We start from the raw sequence: 19,446 nt of genomic DNA on the forward strand, positions 1-19,446 counted from the left end.
TCTCTCTCTCTCTCAAAAATAAATAAACATTAAAAAAAAAAAATAATAGCATTCAGAGTAAAAGTTGAGTCTCCTGACACATTGTTGAACTTTTTTTCTCTACTGTCCCAGAACTGCAAAAGAATTTTGAGACTGTTCAGAATTAATCTCTGTACAGCAACCAGCTCTCCTGAAAGGTCATGTAATGCTGTTGAAATAGGCCTATTTTGACAAGGCTCATCAGTTCATACCCATTTTTGCTGATGTTTGGGCATTGAGTGGCCCCTGGCTCAAGTAGAAAAAAGGCAGCTTGAAGTTGTTGGTCTTATAGATATAATGCTGCCAGCTGCCTTTAAATCTTTGAAATTTGTCTAAAAACTTTCCAATAATATATCACATGCTTACCTATTGGTTGCAGTCCTAGCGAAATAATATATTTTTAAGCTTTAATGAATATGATTTCATCGTAAGAAATGAGCTGAGCTGAGCTGAACATGGTAAAGCTATTGTTATACAACCGTGGGGTTCTTCTGGGGAAGTGTCTTATAATAAACAGAGTTGATTATCCAAAGTGGTTTTATTCTTGAAACATCTGCTAAAAATTTACCCTCTTGCAGTATTTCCTTTTAGTCCTCATGATCTGATCAATAGCGTCAGTTCTCTTTCTCTGTAGAGGTGAAGAGAGATTTGACAAACTCTCCGTAGATGCGCAGTTTTAAAATTGTGATCCATTATTACAAGAGGTACATATATTTGTTACCAGCTTTTCAGTTTATATAGGATTACTTTTATTAAAACATTATCTTTAGTGTTACTTTGTTTATATCCTTAATTTCACTTGTAGAGAAGCATTAAGAAGCTGAAGAAAATTGTGTTCTGGTGACGTGTACAGGCGAGCGTATTGTTTCTCCTCCTCCTCTTTCTCCCCCCCTTCCCCCTCCTTCGCCTCCTCTTTTTTCCCCCCTCCCTTCCCTCCATCCCCCTACTCCTACTCTCCCTTGTTTTGGAGAAAGAAGAGCCAGGTGTCATGTTTTAGTGAAGAATTTGTGGACTTGGCAGAGACACTCCCAAAATAATCGGGGGCCATCTTGCCATTTTCTCAGCAGACTTGGGGCAGATTCGATGGCACAGCGGTGGGTGGGTACCAGGCGACCATAAAATGTGCCGCTGTGTTAGTACTGCCCAAATAACACTCCGGGCTTTGACTGTTGCAGAGAAGTCAAAGTACAATTGATAACGTCCTCTGAAGAAAAATGTTTTCTGAGAACAGGATAACCCCTGGGGGGAAAGAAGGGTCCTTCTTTTATGGGCTAATTTGTAAGAAGGCAACTGGGTTACACTTCCCTAAAGGTCATTCCTTTGCATAGTTGATCCTGTCACTTTAGGAGTATGTGGCAGATTATGCTAAAACAAGCTGCCAGTGATCCTCCCCCCGCCCCCCACCCCCCGCCCCCGGCTCACCTGAGCATCTATCTGCAGGCTTGGCCCCCATCTAGTCCTGTGCTTCCCAGCCCACACTTACCCTTATGAATCTGAATCCGAGTCAGCTCACAGTATGTATTATAAACTGTGAGTAAAGAGCTAAAGCGTCCTGCTAATGCTGGTAAGGATGTATTTGGGAAAGATTCCCTAAATTTCGGAAATCAAAGAAGCAGACTTTTGTTATATGACAGATGTACCCAGAATTTCTGCCACTCCTCTCTCCCTTGCCTTCCCCACTTCTAGAATGGTGGCAGGTAAAGTAAGCATTGATCATTGTTTGCTTGGATTAAACCTTAGGAAAGGTTCTTTTTTGTGTTGAGCTTCAGAGTTCTTTTTTGTGTTGCTTTCAAAGCTGTTATTAGAGATAAAGTTCCTTTAATGATCTTTGTATGTGACTTCATTAGCTTATGTAATGAAGACTTAAACTCTCAAGAAATAATAAATATTAACTTTATTCTAAGTGATCCCAAGAAGAGGAAATTTTCTAGTTTCTCTGAGGACTGAATTTTTTATGTCCTCCTCATATAATCAGGTTAGGTTTTTTTCTAATTAGTTACTAACTTTTCCCCTATGATAACCTAATAAAATTTTCTCATTTTCTCCTCATTTAAAATAAACTGCAATTCTCCTCATTTTCAGTAAAACAAAACAAAACAAACCCCTAATGTAACATTCTTATTTTTTCTAACACATTAATTCTTCTGGGCTAAACTGTGTTCCTTTTATGCATGATATTTAAGCCTGTTATACAGTCTATATATTCATAAAATTATAAGCTCTTTATACACTGAAGAACTCTAGCAATGACTTAGTTCAGACCTGTTGTGATATAAATGACCAAGTAGATCTGTAGAAATCAGTCTGTCCTAGGTCATTTCATCTGCCTGTGTAATGACTCAAAACTATACCTCCTCATCTCAGATCCAGTATTCTTTTTTTCTTTCTTGTTAAAAAAATGTTTGTTTATTTAGAGAGAGTGCACACAAACATGCGGGTGGGGGAGGGGCAGAGAGTGAGAGAGCAAGGGAGAGCGAGAATCCCAAGCAGGCTTCGCGCTGTCAGCACAGAGCCTGATGCGGGGCACGATCTCATGAACTGTGAGATCGTGACCTAGCCAAAATTAACAGTAAGATGCTGAACCAACTGAGCCACCCAGGCACCCCAAATACAGTATTCTTTCTACATTACTGTCTTCTTCTGTGCAAAGTATTCTTCCTTATTGTTTTGAGCCCCAAAGTAGAAATAGAAACTTAAAAAAAAAAAGCTATATTATATTAGCATGCTTTCAGTTTTCTGTCATAAGCCCAACTTAACAAAGCTGAAACCAAGGAGACATTTATATGGGATTATATTACCATAAAAGCTCTGGCCTGGACATAGATGCTTAACAGGTGTCCAGAACCTCTCTTTCTCTCAACTCTCTCCTTTCCTCTGTATATGCTTTATTTTTAGGCAGGCTCTCTGCAATAATAGCGAGGTTTACTTTAATAACTACAATGGGAAGAGAGCTATAATATGAGCAGAAATTCCTAGATTGGCTGCTGATTTACCTGGATTAGGGCATGTATGCATCCCCGAACCAAACATTCTGGCCAGACGCTTGGGACATTTATCTAAAGCTGAAGAAGACAGTCCACCTGACTTCCCTGAAACCATAGGGGTAATGATAGCTTCCCAAAGGGGAAAGGATGCTGTGCAGAGAGAACAATATCAGTTGTCTGCTTCGTAGTATTCTCAAGGATTCTGTGGTTCATGCATCACTACTTTTAATACGTTACTTACAATCAGGTTTCCCAGAACGAAGCACTGTTCTACTCTAAACTTTGGCGATTCTTCATAGATGGGAAAAACTGTGTTCTAAGAGGTGGTGACCTCTTTCATATTACCTTGTTAGTTTGTGTACTGTTAATGAAACCCAGGACACTGGAGTGTAAAGCTCTAGAATCAAAGTCACATTTAGGTTCAGGTCCTAGTTTTGGACAGGATAATTATGTGTACTGGGATTGTTTTCTTATCCTTGAAACAGAGGTGATAGTGTGTGTCTTATACAGTTGTGGTGGTGTTAGGGAGCTATGTAAAATGTCTGGCACTTAGTTTAATATACAGTAGCTACTGTTATATATTGTCATTGCAATAATAGCCATTCCTAGGAGCTAGATTTCTTCCTTTGTTGAAACATTGTGAAACAGATTTTCAAGCTTCAAGCAAGCACTATTATTTTAAAGCATCAACATTATTTCTTAGTTTAGAAGTGCTAGTGAAACGTTTACTGGGGTATAAAATTACTTTTTTTTAAAATTTTTTTTTTTAACATTTATTCATTTTTGAGACAGAGAGAGACAGAGCATGAATGGGGGAGGGTCAGAGAGAGGGAGACACAGAATCTGAAACAGGATCCAGGCTCTGAGCGGTCAGCACAGAGCCCGACGCGGGGCTCGAACTCACGGACTGCGAGATCATGACCTGAGCCGAAGTCAGCTGCTTAACCGACTGAGCCACCCAGGCACCCCTAAAATTACTTTTTTAACTGAGGAATCTGTATCATGAATTCATCTTAGAGAAAATGATCTGAAGGTCCCAATGCACAGAATATGAGCAAAACATTGCATATCTTGTGTTCTGGTATCCAGGTGGTGTTCTGACCTGGAAGCACTATGACAGTATTCTAGGTTTGAAAGGTGTGTATAACCTATACTTTTAAGTTTCTGTTTTTTAAGAGATTAATCACATACAAGGGGCTTACATCAAACAATTCAGGTTAGAAAAATAAGTGGTCTATTAAACATACAGCAGGCAAATGTAAATTTCAAAAGCAGATGACAGAATATCATTATCAGTGCATTTACAACAAGATGTATAAAACTAGATCAAGTATGTCATTTTGTATTAACACAGGGAGCACTCCACAGTGAAGACAGAGCGGTATGAACTCTTATGTGCTAAGCATAACATCAAATGTAGTAAGCATATGCTGGCAGAAATGAAGAAAAAATTGACAGTAAAGGAGTGATAATAGGAATCTTTAATCTACTTGAGGATCAAGAAGGTACAAAATAAGAGCTATAGATGACTTGAATAATATATTAAAAATTAGCCCATAAAATGTATCTTTTTTCTTTTTTTGTCATCCACACAACAGTTACAAAAGATTAATAATTCATTAGGCCAACTACAAAGAAAATCTCCTCTCCAAGTAGAATTGTATAAACCCCATTCCTTGATTATACTTCAATAGAGCTAGAGATGTTTTTACAAAGTTTAACTAAATCAACCATTTGGAAGTTTAAAACCAGTTACTTTAAATAACTTTGGGTCGGTGGAGAAATACAAATAAAGATTATTAAGATAATAACAAGTAGGAAAGAGGGATTAGTAAAGATGGAAGTCTAAATTTGTGAGGTAGTAAACAGTACACCATTTGCGCTGACGATCTCAAACACTTGACTGTATGAAAATGCCAGTAAAATCAATACATCTCTTTTAAAGCTCTTTTCAAGGAAAAAGGAGAGGGAGGGGAAACAAAAATTATAATTAAGTGTGATAAAGGTGATGAAACCACAAGGTGCAGGTAACTAAATTATATCTAGGTGTGTGCTAATGAAATTTGCAATTTTCAATTGGAAGCAGGCAGTTTTCAATGAACATCACTGCTTGAAGATGAAATACAAAATTTAAACAGGCCATCCACGAATGTAAATGTATAGGAGACCTCAAGGTGTACCTGATCTGAATTGCATTTCAGGTGGCTGCTATCAAACCTAGAAGTATCAAATAATTATATCATCTAAGTTGGTCTAGATGTTAGAAAATATGTAAAACTTCCCAGATTTTTTTTTATGTTGTTACGGAATTACAATGTGTGATAAATTTTCTTATTTAGGTAGGCACTGGGAAACCATTTAGCATTTTGAATTGTCAGTGTGATTAATCTTACAGTTTGTAAAATTAATCACAGAGTGGTGTAAAAATAGATTGGAGAATAGACAAATCAGAGGCTGCTAATCAGTTGGCTATTGCAAAATTTAGAAGGTGGCTGACCCAGAATAGCCACAGAAAATTGCAACTGGTATTTGGAGAGGTATTTCGCAGTCAAAATCTGGACTCTGGCATCTGAATAGATGCGTAAGACTCTAAAATGTATATTCTAAATGAACTTAACCTCCGGTTTGCCTTTCATTTTGTGTGTACTCTGTGTGTGTGTGGGGGGGGGTTGTGTTTGTGTATTGTGTGCATATGCCAGGTGGTTGATACACCTACCAATCTCTGCCTTTACTCTGCTGCCTAGACCTTTCTTGTACTGCTGGGGTTTCCTTACCTTTTTTTTCTATAACCCTGTGTATATCACTACTGTCTCTCAGATCCTTGGCTTTAGTCTAGCAGGAAGAAGATGGCAGGATTGTATCAGTGGTTGAGTGTAAACTCTGGAGTTGGAGCACCAGGATGAAATGTAGTGCCATTACTTGTAAGATGTGTGACCTGACCTCATCTATAGAATGACGTTACCAATAATACCCACTTCCTGAGTACTAAATTATATTTATGAAAATACTTAGAACAAAGCAGAGAACATGGTAAGAGTTCAATAAACAATAGTGGTGGTGGTATTAGAAGAGGTTTTGGGTTCAGGTGCTGGAGAAAATAGTGAATATCATTAATAGAAATAACAAGAGGTTGGAAGAATATGAAAGCTTCGGTTTTTGGGTATGGTGTGTTTTAAATGCTTCTCAAGTTTTTGGCTAGAAATGTCCGGCCAAGTATTGGAGATTCTGGATTGGGAGTTGGGAATGAAGTCCTATTGAGAGACACAGGTTTTGGAGTTAATGTTTAAGATTGATAATCAAACTACTATAAATAACAGAGGACTGACAAAGAGGGGCTCTCTAAGATCAGATTTTTGAGGTATGCCTACCTTTAAGGACAAGAAGAAACAAGGTAGCCAGTAAGGATAGGAGAAAACCTTTAGAGATTGGGTCCTGTGACAGGCAGAGAATTTTCAAAATGGCGACAACAAGTGATCCAAGATGGGACTAAGAAAATAGCAGGAAATAACCATGAAGAAATCAGCCTCAATATAACAGATTCCTATGAGGTAAGGAGTGGAGGCTTACCTTTGGGAGTTGTTTTTTTGTTTTTTTTTGTTCTTGTTTTTTTAAGAGAGAGAGCAAGAGAGCGTGCACATGAACAGGGGAGAGGGGCATAGGGAGAGAGAACAAGCATCTCAAGCAGGCTTGACACTCAGCGTGGAGCCTGACACAGGGATCGATCTCATGACTCTGGGATCATGACCTGAGCTGAAATCAAGGGTCGGGTGCTCGACTGACTGAGCCATCCAGGCATCCTCTTTTCAGACTTTGTATAGAGAAAGAGGATGTCAATTTGAGAGAGATACAGGATTTGGGGAAAGTGTGAATTTTCAGTCTTTAAATTGTTTGTTTTGGATAAAGAATGAGGGTTACCTGAGCTGGTTATTTGGAGGAAACAGAGCAAAGGCAAATGCCAGAGAGGGGTTAATTAATAGAGCGATGGCCAATATGGAACCTAGGTGAACATGAAGAGCCACTTGTATAAGATATCAGGAGGGAAGAAATTTTAAGATGGGAGAAGGGAATTTGGTGAGTGCCCACACTGGATGACCCAAGGGTCCGCGGTGAAATAGGAGCTGAATTCATTGAGGAGGATGTATGGGGCAGCATGGAAAGAAAGAGAGGTGGTTCGACGGCGTGCTGAAATCCCTGTGGTCGAGCGTTTGACACGTGCTCGCCAGAAGAGCGAGCTGCCGAATGATGGAAATCGGGAGTCAGGGAGACCGAGTCAAGACTAGAAAGCGGGCTGAGCAACGGTGGGAGGAACACCAAGCCTCCTCCTGAGCCCTTCCTCCTGGTCTGTGAGCGTCAGGGGTTCGGAGAATCGGAGAATCGGAGAATCGAGGGCTGCCTTTTGAGATGACGGCCAGGAATGTGGTGTTAAGTAGATCTGAAGAATGCTAAGTATAGCTAAAATTAGAATGTTTTAGAAGTTCTATTTGAGGATGAAAAGGTTAAGAATGTAAGTAATTTTCTTCCCGTTTAGAGTGGGTCATTAGTGGTAGAGGGTGGAAATAACTTTTAGGGTATAGTTATAGACCAGTTTAAGCTTAAATGTTCTTGGTTCACTTAAATGAAAAGTGGACATTTTGAAAACATGTATTTTTTAATCTCCAGGAGCTTTAAAGGTTAGCCCACTTTTCATATGTGTAAAACAAATTTTGAAGAGCCTAAAAATGTTCATTTCTTAGAGTTTAAAAGAGATATTTTATATGAAGTCTTTATATTCAAAATGCTATAGGTAAAACATGCACATAAGCCATTATTTTCAGTATATGAATTCAGGAAATACAATATTTCAAGTGTTACAAGTTTGCATTGTCAATTTAGTACAGAAGTTGCATTCACTCGTTTCAAAATCTAGATAACAGTTTGATTCATTGTACCATTAATTAAATTTTAGTAAGTGTGCATCGTGGCCACGAGAGATGAGAAGAGAGAGGACACATTGAGGCCTGGGGTCCATACATATTTGAGCCTTGCAACTTTGTTATGTCTGCTAATCCGAATATAGTGAATTGGAGGTGCTGGTAGGTAGGAATTACAAAGTTAAGCTGCGGAAGCTTAGTTATGCATAATTTGATGGTAAAGTCATTAATTAAATTTACATTGTGCTTTTCAGTGTTTTTCTTTGAATTGTGTCAGTAATTTGGTTCAGCTTATGTTTAGACACAAGGATTCATGCAGTGTTGACATCTAACACATTCATACATTCTTTCTCTATACATGTGCCTAGCCCTTTGGGTAAGGATTGACTCTGTATGTAAACAGCTGCATTATAGATATGCTACCAATCACTTGCTACTTGAGAAAAATTAAAGCTTTGAAAACCTTTAAATTATTCATACAAACTTATACCAAGAAGATAAAGAGGAAGAGGTCATCTGTCATTCCACTAAACCCCAACAAATAATTTGACAACTTGGTCTTCTTATGGACTTCCATTGATTGAATTTTGTAGATTTAAATTTAATTTATAGACTAGATCATAAATTCACATGGTTCAAAAAAGGTTCCTTCCTGCCCAGCCGTCTTCCGTCTGCTCTTTTCCCCCAGCCTGCTTTGCGATTCTGTGTTTTATCTTGATACAGTGTGTTGTTTGCCAAAGTAGCATTAAATAAGGTGATAAACCATTTTAAGTTTAAACACTTCGTAAACTTTAACAATGATTTTAACATTAATTTTTATAGCAGCTTTTCACAGTAATACTATTTCACTGCTATTTCTTTAAGAAAATACTGTACACAGGACTAAAATTCCGTTTCTTCTAAAATTGTACTTTAAATATAGATAGAATTTCTAAAACCACTAATTGGGATTTGCATAACGTTTTGTCAGTTTAGCATGCTTTTGTGTAACTGCATGTAGTGTTTAATCCTCGTGAGAATCCTGTGAAGAAGATAGGCCGTTTATTAACTGTCTTCATTTTTCCAAGGAAACAAATCAGAGTTTGTATTTTGACTGTCAGCTTTCAATCCAAGTCTTCTGATTGTATGGTCTTTGCACTGGAGCCAAAATATTAAATCGTTTGTCCTGATTTGAAATGGCTTTTATCCATTTTTTGACATTTTATGTATTTTTTAATTGTAATGAACTTATGCTAACTTTTAAAAATTACTGAGAATACTACAGTGAATACCTGTTTACCTGCTATTCCGCGTATCTGTCTTTAAACTCATAAACGTACTTTATCGAAAGCATTTGTGTCCAGAGTTCTTAACACATTAGGAAATTTAGATAACAACTTAAAAGTACTGCTCATTCTTTTTTCTCTTGAATATACTTTTAAGTTTTTTGCAAGTCACTTTTAACTGTCAGACAGCTTAATGTTACTATTTGCCTTTTATTTCTAAGTTAAAATGCTTAAGATTTTTCTGAAGTCACACATGTAATAGGAAAAGAAACCTTAAAAAAGTACCCTAATACCTCATTTATTCTGCATCACTAATAAATGCATGGCTGCGCACATTAGATTTTTTCTTTAGATAAGTGGGTTTTTTTTTAATAGCACATGAATTAAATATATTTTTAGCATTTGTAATACTTCAGTTTTCTCAAACATTATGTCTATCCCTGGTTTCTTCCGCAAAGAGATACGTGCAGCTTGGGGACATCTTGAGGAACCTCTGTTGTGGAACTCTTGTCTCCGTTTATGCCAGCCACATGTTCCTGGATTTGTTGGGGTCTGTGGCCATCACTTTTTGCTGCTACTGTTTCTGTCTCTTAAAGGCACTGTACCTTCACGTACGCTGCTGATTCTGATATACTTTTGCCTGAAAAATAACCAAGCTTTTGAGGAATTTTTGTGGGTTTAATGAAAGTCCATACATTTTTACGGGAGGCCCTGTGTGTAAAGACACAGCCGCAGTGGCCTTTGCTTATCGGGTTCCTGGGCCGGGGAATTGCTGTGACCATTGAATAAATGAGGGTATTGTGATAACTAGATTTTAAGGGAGAAAAGTTCTTCTCGTATTTTCCTTTGTACCGATGTTGCTCGGATTTACTGTGTTGTTGAGGTGGATTTAAATATTAATCATTTAAGGTCAAATTTTTAATGTGTGTATGTTCTTCAGTGGGCACAACCCATGTAACCATAACAATTTAGTGAAATAACTATAATGGAATTTTTCTTCTGAATGTGGCTTTTCTTTCTTTTTTTTCCTGTCCACCAGGGAGTAACTATTCCCAGTCAGAGGCGCTATGTTTATTATTATAGCTACCTGTTAAAGAATCATCTGGATTATAGACCAGTGGCACTGTTGTTTCACAAGATGATGTTTGAAACTATTCCAATGTTCAGTGGCGGAACTTGCAGTAAGTGCTCTAAATTCTCATCCTTCCGTGTGTTGGAACACTTTTCTGAACATATGTAGAAGTTTACATAAAAATCTAGACAGAAACAACACTTAACATTTATGCAGGGGCATATATGTCTGAACTATCCAGACTAATTAAGTAGCTCAATTTAGCACATTGGACTAAGAAAGCCAATAAATGTAATGTCTTGGAAGCAAAATTATAATTATGAAAGAAACATTCTTTGCTGCATCTACCAAATGCAGCCTAAATTGTGATCAGATAACTGGAAAACCTATCCCATTAGAGATCTACCATCAGAGTGGCAGTGGGATTCGTTAGTTTATTGGTGTTGGGGCAGGGACTGATTCCTTGATACTTAGGAAGACTAGATGGTGATAGTAATAGTGACTGGGACAATAAAAAGAAAAAAAATGATAAGACATGGTGAAAAGCTGAAGTATATTGAGACAATAGGGTTGGGTCAAAGTATGTGGAGTATTTATTAGAGAAAACCTGGATTTAGATCCAAGTTCCCATTCTAGCTCTGTCATTGCTGTACTGTGTAACCCCGGGCACACCATCTACCTGTCTTTGTGTTTGCTTATCAATAAAATGAAGATATTTTGAGATCTGAAAACTTCCTAGATACATACTAACTAGAATAATGTCGGTGATGTCTGCCTCACATTGACCTCTGGCTTACCCTAACCTCTGTAAGCCTTCCTCAGTCACCCCAGTCCTGTTCTGCTTCTCTGCTATTCTTGGCTGGAGTTCTCAGCCAGCCTGGTAGGAGCCTTCATACTCAGACCCAGAGCAGTGAGTCAAGAGAGAACGCATAGAAGGAAGTATCATCCGACCCTGTGAAAGATCAGACTGCTGCTGCTTTTTCCTGTATCAGAATTTTATCAGAAGCATATTAGTTCTGCCTTGGCAGTGATTAGCCATGTTGTCATGTTTAAGAAATACGTTTTATTTATTTATTATTTAGAGTGCAGTTTTGTAGTTTGTAGATAAGATCCCACTACATTATTTCTTCGAATACCTCTAATAATATTTCAGTGAGGTTCTGTAATTTGTTAGTGATTTTAGTTTTTAGCTTTAAGTTTCGCTTCTTGAAAATATTTACATAATTAAAAAATTCTATCCCTAAATTAATTTGTACCTAGGAAATTAATTTCTTGGTTGTGTTTATCCTTTTCAGTTAGGTGTAATCACCTTCATCTTATCTTTCCTACATTCTTAGAACTAGATAATTTCATCACGACCACAGATTTATTAATATAACATGTTATAGCCTTCTGAGAGACCTCACTGATGCTTTTGTCATCTCAGTACAATTTTTAAAAGTGCCGATAAAAGGCACAGCATAGGGAATACAGTCAGTGGTACTGAAATAGTGTTACATGGTGACAGATTGTACCCACATCTATAGTGAGCACAGCGTAACGTGTAGAGTTGTGGCATTACTGTGTTGTACACCTGAAACTAATATAACATTGTTATATTAGTCAGCTATATCAAAACAATAATAATGTTTTGATAAAAACTTCTAAATGCAAGGCACTGAACTGTCAGAGGTAATTGACATAGGGACTTAAATTCATAGGGGAGAAGGAAGAAGGAAGGAAAGACTCCTGCTCTTCCTGTAGGGTAGATATCCGGTTTAAGAGCCAAAAGAAAGGTATTACAGATTAGGGACATTTGCTAAGGGGAGGAGAACATTCAGTTCAGTAGTCTTATTATCTAGTGTAATCTTTTCACATTCACCTTTTCTAGCAAAAATCTGTCAGTTGTGCTCTCTGCCTGCTGCCACTTAAACATTGTGGTGGCCTTTTCTTTTTTGGTCTCTTCTCAGTATTACATTTAAACTTTTAAAATTACTGACTACTGATATCTTTTTAATCTGTATCCGTTTTCTAGTTCTCCATTTATGCCCTGTGATTTAATAGTATGTAATGAAGCTGTATTATAACAAAAGCAATACATAATTGAATGGGAGATTATATGTGTAAGTTATAAATGGTAGACTCAGAAAAATAAAAGTTTTGGGGCTTGTCAGATAGTTTCATGGAGGAAGTCGGATTCTCATTGAACATTAGAGAAAGCATACAGTTTAGATTGGCATTAAAACCGAAGGAAGTATTACAGGCAATAGGAAATAGCTTGCATTGAAGCATACCAGTAGGAAATGAGCTGGACAGGAGCGTAGACACAGAGAATAGAAGAGGACTGGGATGTGTGGCTGACTATAAGAGGACCTTGAATGGGGTTATCAGACTAGAGGTGATAAATACTATGGCATCAGTGACCATTCTGGAGGCACATGCTGTGTTTTAAGTGTGGCTCTGTAGAAGTGGAGATTGCAAGATGGGGGGAATGGGGGAAGGGAAACCAGTTGTGTGACTTGCCGTAAGCCAGATGCGCTTTGCTAAGGCGATCAGTAGGATTTGATTACTTTTTGCTTTGCCATTTATATCTGGATATTTTGTCAGTTTTGATTCTGGCCATGTGATTAATACACAGAGAAGGTATGAAAGAGAAAATGAGTATCACGGAGACTTGGAGACATGAATGTTTTGGGTTTTAACCCCGTCTTAATCAGGTGAAGGTGAGCTGTTTACATGAAGATAGTGAGTGCTTGAAAGTATGGGTCTGACTGTTAGGTGTGAGTCTGTCTGATACTTTGGGGAGCCTCAGGAAACAGAGCTAGAAGTTAACCAGCCTTCTACGAAAGGGTCACACGGGGCTGGGATGGTGAGGCCCAGAGGGGCCGGGATGGTGAGGCCCGGAGACGTGGAGTTGCAGGTTTGGGCTCAAGAGGAGATAAGGAGCCAGTGAAGAAAAGAAAACGTGTGAAAATAGAACATTTTCTGCAGAGCTGTCAGGGGTTAGCGGCCTTTTTCATATTTGAGAATTGTCTTAATATTTTCTAAATAAAGGAAAAGTTATTCTACTTTTAACATCAAAAAGGGTTAAAATGTTAACAAGATGATCACTGTGATTTTTCTGTCAATACTCTTATCAGTATGCACACGTCAAAAAAATTTAATTCTGATTTTTGTTTACCAGGTATTGACTTGTCATTTCTTTAGAGCACAGTCACATCAAAGGAAAAATATCTGAACTGTGTCTAGAAGTCAGCAGAACCATACTCTTGTTGGACTTCTGATAAATTAGGTGTGAGATATCTAAAATGGGAAATTCACAATGTAGGGAAAATTATTTTCTTTAGTGATTTGAGAAAATCTTTTCCACTTAATTTTGTTAAAACTTTTTATCTTAGTTTTGGGGGTAAAGTCTGAGTAACACTGAATTGTAATTAGCTTATGAATTGATTTGACTATTCTGGGGTTCCTGAAGATACACATTTTAGTTGTAGTTCACTTGAAATCTGGCTTATACAGTTAATATGCAGTTTAAAGTCCTAACATCAGGATTATCAGGTTCTGAATTAGGAGTTTAAATTAATAAGATTACAAGGCATTTTCATCCTGGCCGATTTTTATCACAGTTTTGAAATCGTACCTTTTTGTTTGCTTCTTCAAGCTAGAAAATTTCGGAATCAGGTAAAATCCTGTAAAATGGCTCATTGTACTTTGAACCTTTAGTCAAGGGAGTGAAAATTATTGACAGATTGTTGGTAGAATGTTTCCCTTTTTTGGAGTGCCCTTTTTCTCATGATAAGTGCCTCACAAATTCATATTAGAAAAGCCCAGTATGCTGTTATCAAACCTATTTATTATGTGAGTGCTGATACTGCTTTTGATATTGCATAGATGGGCCAGCACATGTTTATTAAACCAGAAAATTCATCTAGCTTGGATAAGCTTTTTGCTTTGTTCTCAGTTGTTGGCCACATTCATAAACAATGTGATATTTCTTTTTTCATCTTTAAGGATGATGCCTTTTGGTGCTGAGTATTTTATGCCTGTGTGTGTGTGTGTGTGTGTGTGTGTGTGTGTGTGTGTGTGTGTGAATGGAACATATACGAAAATTTCTAGTACTCTTTGCAGGCTTAGGATTTTACTTCTTGATTGTCTTGACATATTTCCTTCAACACACACTTCTTATTCATAAGGTTACTCACTAAACCATGTAGTCCTTCCCTTTATTTTGAAACAGACAGGGGCCAAAGCCAAAATATGTGTTGATGAAAATGCAGTGTGTTTGGAGGGAGGGGGCTTGTGCTTCAATTGGTGCTTGAGTCTCTTGTATTTCTTTGCGAACATTTCACATCCTTTTCTTCCTGTTTCTCATGATGATGGCTTTATATACCTTTAAGAAATAAAATGTGAGCTATAGGTAAAATAAATCATGATTAATGTTTTGTTTTGTTTATAAATATTCAGTCTTGCGTTTATGGAATTTCGTAGAACTTTGTTACAGATTATGTTCTCATGCCTGTTGTGAACATGTAGCGGTTTGTACTTGGTGGGTTTTGTTACATGGTAGAGACTTTAAAATACTGCAGCAAATATGAATGTGCCAGGAAATTATTGTAGCATTTTAATTATCAATCTAGTTTATGTTAGGTATTTTACAACTTAATGTTAAAATTTGATGTTAACTGCAGTGCCAGAAGTCTAATGTTGGGACTTACTGTTTGTAAAACAGATTGGTTTTCATACAGTGAGTAGAACCTTACGTTGAAGGTACAAGTTAGAGAAACTTTTGGACTGATTATGTTTTTTGACCTTAGTTTTTCCGTTGATTTGTCTTAGATCAGGGTTACAGATGCAGAATTCCTGTTTTGTGTATATTGCTAATAGTAATCATTGAAACAGTTTTTGGCAGTCTGGCACTTGAAGGCATTTCCTGTGAAATGATGCTAATGTGTATCTCACCACGCAGATCCTCAGTTTGTGGTCTGCCAGCTCAAGGTGAAGATCTATTCCTCCAATTCGGGACCCACACGACGGGAAGACAAGTTCATGTACTTCGAGTTCCCTCAGCCGCTGCCTGTGTGTGGTGACATCAAAGTAGAGTTCTTCCACAAACAGAACAAGATGCTAAAAAAGGTTTGCACTTTACTCGTAGTGGGAAAAATACCCGGACTCACCATACCTCGGACGGCGACCTTAGATCTTCTGCTTAAAATATTTGGTTAAGCAGAAATCATTTTGTAAGGAGAGATTATAAGATATATTTTATGACAGACATTCATGAATTATAATTGGTTTTCTGTTGAATCTGCACACGCTTTGCGTACTACAGCATCGATGAGCCATTCTGATGGTAAAAAGTCTTGTTAGAAGGGAAAGTCCTTATGACATATTCTAATTTGAGATGAACGTTCTTTAAGTTGGGTTATGCAGATAAATTTTGTAAAAGTATTAAAGATTGTACACCCCATTAAATCAGTTATAATCCTTCTGGAAAGGATGAGCAGGCACTAAGAAATTAGCAAGGGGCTATCAGTTTGTAGAAGATTTAGGGTATATGTATAAATAAAGATGTGTTTCATGGTCTTGTGTAATGACACAAACCATTTCCCCCCCATTAGGGTTCATGTTTCCTGAAACCAGATCATTTTATATTTAACTTCCTCAAGTTTATCGAATATTTTGAATTTTAGATAGAAGATCTGTTAATATGCAAAGGAAGTAATAAAGAATGAAAACAGTGTGTTATTAAATATGCAGGTTTAGGAAGTTAGTGAGGTTTGCGTCTTACGGAGCTAAGTTAGGGAATGCGAGAGCTCATTCTTAAACTATCTTGGCTTACAATACTGAGTGAACATTTAAGGTGAGTGTGCCTAAGGTGCAAACTTTTGGGGTGGTAGTGAACAAAAATACTACCTTTGTGTGTCGGTACTGCTCATCGAACATGCTAGATAATGTATTGCCAGTCTTTAGACATTCTCAGTAATAGGACTGATTTGGTTTTCCTGATATTTAGCTTTAAAAAAAAAAAAAAAAAGAGGAAGTTTCATTTATTACAAAAATTTTAAATTCTACTTTGACTTATCCAAAGAAATACAGTCTCCTATATCCAGAATCCACATAGCTGGGAATCCACATAGCTCTACAAAACGTTGAGCTGGTTTTTTTTCGCCAGAAACCCATTTCCTACCTATTCTGTATAAATGAAAGTTACATATATCTCAGTAACTTTGGAAAATTATTTTTCAATAATCCAGGAAGCATTAGCAAGTGTTTTAAAATTAAGGTAAGTATTTCTTTTCCTTCTATTTGTTATAAGACTGGTACACATAAAGTTTTATATTTTCTTTTGAAAACAGGCACCTGCATCACTGTTTCCCTTTACCTTTAGGAGTGCATAAGTTCTTATTTCAGTCATCGTCTGTACATTACTTTAATACGTGCAGAATTTAAGATTAGATCACTATTTGTAATACATCTGTATCTGGGATTACTTTATGTTTATTTCCATTTTATGTGATTGCCCCTACCTTTTAGAAATGTTGCTGTGATTTAAACAAAAACCATTGTAGTGTAATCAGTTATCTATACAGAATCCACACTTGTGGATTATGTTCTTCTGACTCTAAGTAAAATATGATATAGTTACTAATTCAGTGACTTTGCTGAAATAATTGCAATTAATATTTTTTAAAAGACTTATATATGACATTGCTAGGTACTGTTAAAAGATAAAAAGACAGTTAAATGTAAGATACTTAAAGGTCTTACCATCTTTCTGGGAAAATAACAGAACTTGAAGATAAATTAGAATAAAGGATTTAACCGGCAATTTAAATGAGATGAGATGCCACAAGGAGGCTGCGCGTCATTAACTGTCAGGTGATCCGTACAGGCCAACTTCCAGTAATTAGGAGGGGGGAGAGAGAGAGCATTTTGTGTGTTGGTCAGGAAAGGCTTCAAGTCATGAACTTCTGGTGTGTTTTTTGATTAACAAGACCTCATATTATAAGTAAGAAGCGATTTTTAAAAAATAGGCATTTTATAACATAAAGTCAGAATTGCTGGTCTTCCTTCCCCCACATTGTGAAAGTCTCCAAACATACACTCGTACTGTCGTGTGAGGAACAGGAGCCACCTAATGTTTGTTTGTATTGCTTCCGAAGTAGAAATGTACCCGCCTTGCTCTCTTGAGAAGTTGTGCTGACTTTTCAGGAACGTTTATTAACTTCGTAATAGATAACTTGTTGAGACAGAGGAAATTAAATCCACTTACGATTTTTTTTTTTTTAAATACATACATACATATGAACTCAAAACATTTCTTAAAGCTAACATTAGACAAGAAAGGTGATATTTTACTTAAGGCTTTAAAACAAAAGTAAGTTATTTTGGAACTTGTGGAGTTCCATTTTTGGTCTAAAATTTGAACAAAAGAATAATCTTATGTGAGTTAGATGTGGCAGATAACCCAGACTGCCAAGTTTTGTGTGTTTGTCTTTATTCAAAATATCAAAAGACACATGGCTTATGTTACTGACTTCTTGGGGCAGATGTTGAATATAGGGGGTATATTTTCTTCTTTAAAAAAATTTACAATCTGTCTTTTTTTTTTTTTTAAGGACAAAATGTTTCACTTTTGGGTAAATACATTCTTCATACCAGGACCAGAGGAAACCTCAGAAAAAGTAGAAAATGGAAGTCTATGTGATCAAGAAATTGATAGTATTTGCAGTATAGAGCGTGCAGATAATGACAAGGAATATCTAGTACTCACTTTAACAAAAAATGATCTCGACAAAGCAAATAAAGACAAGGCCAACCGATACTTTTCTCCAAATTTTAAGGTCAGTCAAAAACATTTTGAGGAATTGTTGGGTGGCTCTATGTATGTGTGTGTCTAATTTTAGGTGTATAGCTGGTGAAGGACTTGGCATGAGTAAGTTTTAAATTAAGTACTATTTAGAAGCAATATTTCCATATCAGTAACTTGAGTTTCTAACAAGGATGCACACAGAGTAACGAAAAAAAAAAGTATGTTTTTTTTTTCTTTTCTTAACCCTCTTCTGTGTGGTTGTTTGGTGAAATCTGAGGCAGGGGTTGGGAAGGGGAGTTAAGTTTAAGCAGGTTGTGAAGTAGGACTGGGGGAAGAAAGAAGTAGAAGGGAGCTCAGTCATTTGGGAATGACTTCTAGGGAATGTTGTTACAATTCCTACCTTTGTCCCCTTCCCATATGTTCTCAGCTCCACAGAGTGATCTTAAAATAGACGTGATTGTGTCACTCCTGTTCATCCTTTTTAAAGACCTTGTGGTTTTTTGATAGGACCTACAAGGACCTACCTAATTCAGCACAGGCCTCCCTCCTACATCGGCACTAGCCATATGCCCCCTGCTCCCCGAGAGTCCCCCATTCTGGGCTGTCTTCAGTTCTTCCACAGGCTAAGTTCTCCTGCCTCCAGTCCTTTTGGTTCTTTTTTTCTCCCTGTACCTCTCGACCCTCCGCCTTTCCCCTGCCCTTCCCGCACTCGGCCTTCCTGTTGTAGCCTTAGCTTCGGTCTCTCGTGCCCTGGAAGGCCTTTGCTCATCATCCTCTGGTGTTAATCCCATTCTAAAACTCTGTCCGCTTCCTCATATTGTGGAAGTATTTGCTTCATTTACTTTTATCTATATGTGATGTGTGTGTGTATTTCTGCTCCTGTCTATAGATAAGAATTTTCTATGAAAAGCTGATCTATAAATATTTCCAAGTGGTTAGTTTGCCCTTTTTTTCTCCTTTCTTATTTCTTATTCTACTTGATCCTCCCCCCCTTTATTTCACCGTACCCTTCTCCTTTCTCTTTTAAAAAATTCTCTCTTCCTTGTTTTGCCTCATTCCATTTTTGTAGTATACAACAAGCCTAACTATAGCTTGTAAGTATAAGAATATTGCTAGTAATAATAAAAATAAAGGGGCTACATATTTTAAGTGAAAATAAATCCATTTTTAAGTGGCTTTAGATCCTATATTTCTTTTAAGTGTCTATAAGTGTCTTTTAGAATTCACGGGTTTCCATTGATGATGGTCTTTTACCTAGCACTGTATTTTCCTTAATTACTAGCTTTTATAGTGTGATGTCCTCCGGTTTTATTGTTTTCTGTTTTAATATCACAAGAATATGTATTTGCGATTACGTATAGAAAGTATTTCAGTTATCATTAAACAAGTACCGTAATACGGTAAG

At 37.1% G+C, this 19,446-nt stretch overlaps 1 protein-coding gene and 1 long non-coding RNA gene across 4 annotated transcripts in view; one reads left to right on the forward strand and one right to left on the reverse strand.

Annotated features, from left to right (window-relative positions):
• The window catches only part of PTEN (phosphatase and tensin homolog), a 92,293-nt gene that overhangs the window by 68,014 nt on the left and 4,833 nt on the right, over positions 1-19,446 (forward strand). For 2 of the 3 annotated variants that reach the window (XM_040454242.1, XM_040454243.1), the window contains exons 5-7: positions 10,217-10,358; positions 15,195-15,361; positions 17,848-18,072. In XM_040454242.1, coding sequence (XP_040310176.1) covers positions 10,217-10,358; positions 15,195-15,361; positions 17,848-18,072 — 534 coding nt within the window. Of the gene's footprint in view, positions 1-4,356; positions 4,508-10,216; positions 10,359-15,194; positions 15,362-17,847; positions 18,073-19,446 lie in introns of all 3 variants that reach the window. The other variant, XM_040454244.1, reaches the window with a different exon arrangement.
• LOC121016571 (uncharacterized) lies at positions 783-18,451 on the reverse strand. The gene is made up of 3 exons (XR_005784362.1): positions 18,442-18,451; positions 2,880-2,882; positions 783-897 (listed from the first exon to the last, which is right to left on the reverse strand). It is a non-coding gene; the product is annotated as an uncharacterized LOC121016571 (long non-coding RNA).

This window comes from Herpailurus yagouaroundi, unplaced genomic scaffold (assembly GCF_014898765.1).
Source record: "Herpailurus yagouaroundi ecotype Mexico unplaced genomic scaffold, PumYag 211, whole genome shotgun sequence".
Lineage (NCBI taxonomy): Eukaryota > Metazoa > Chordata > Mammalia > Carnivora > Felidae > Herpailurus > Herpailurus yagouaroundi.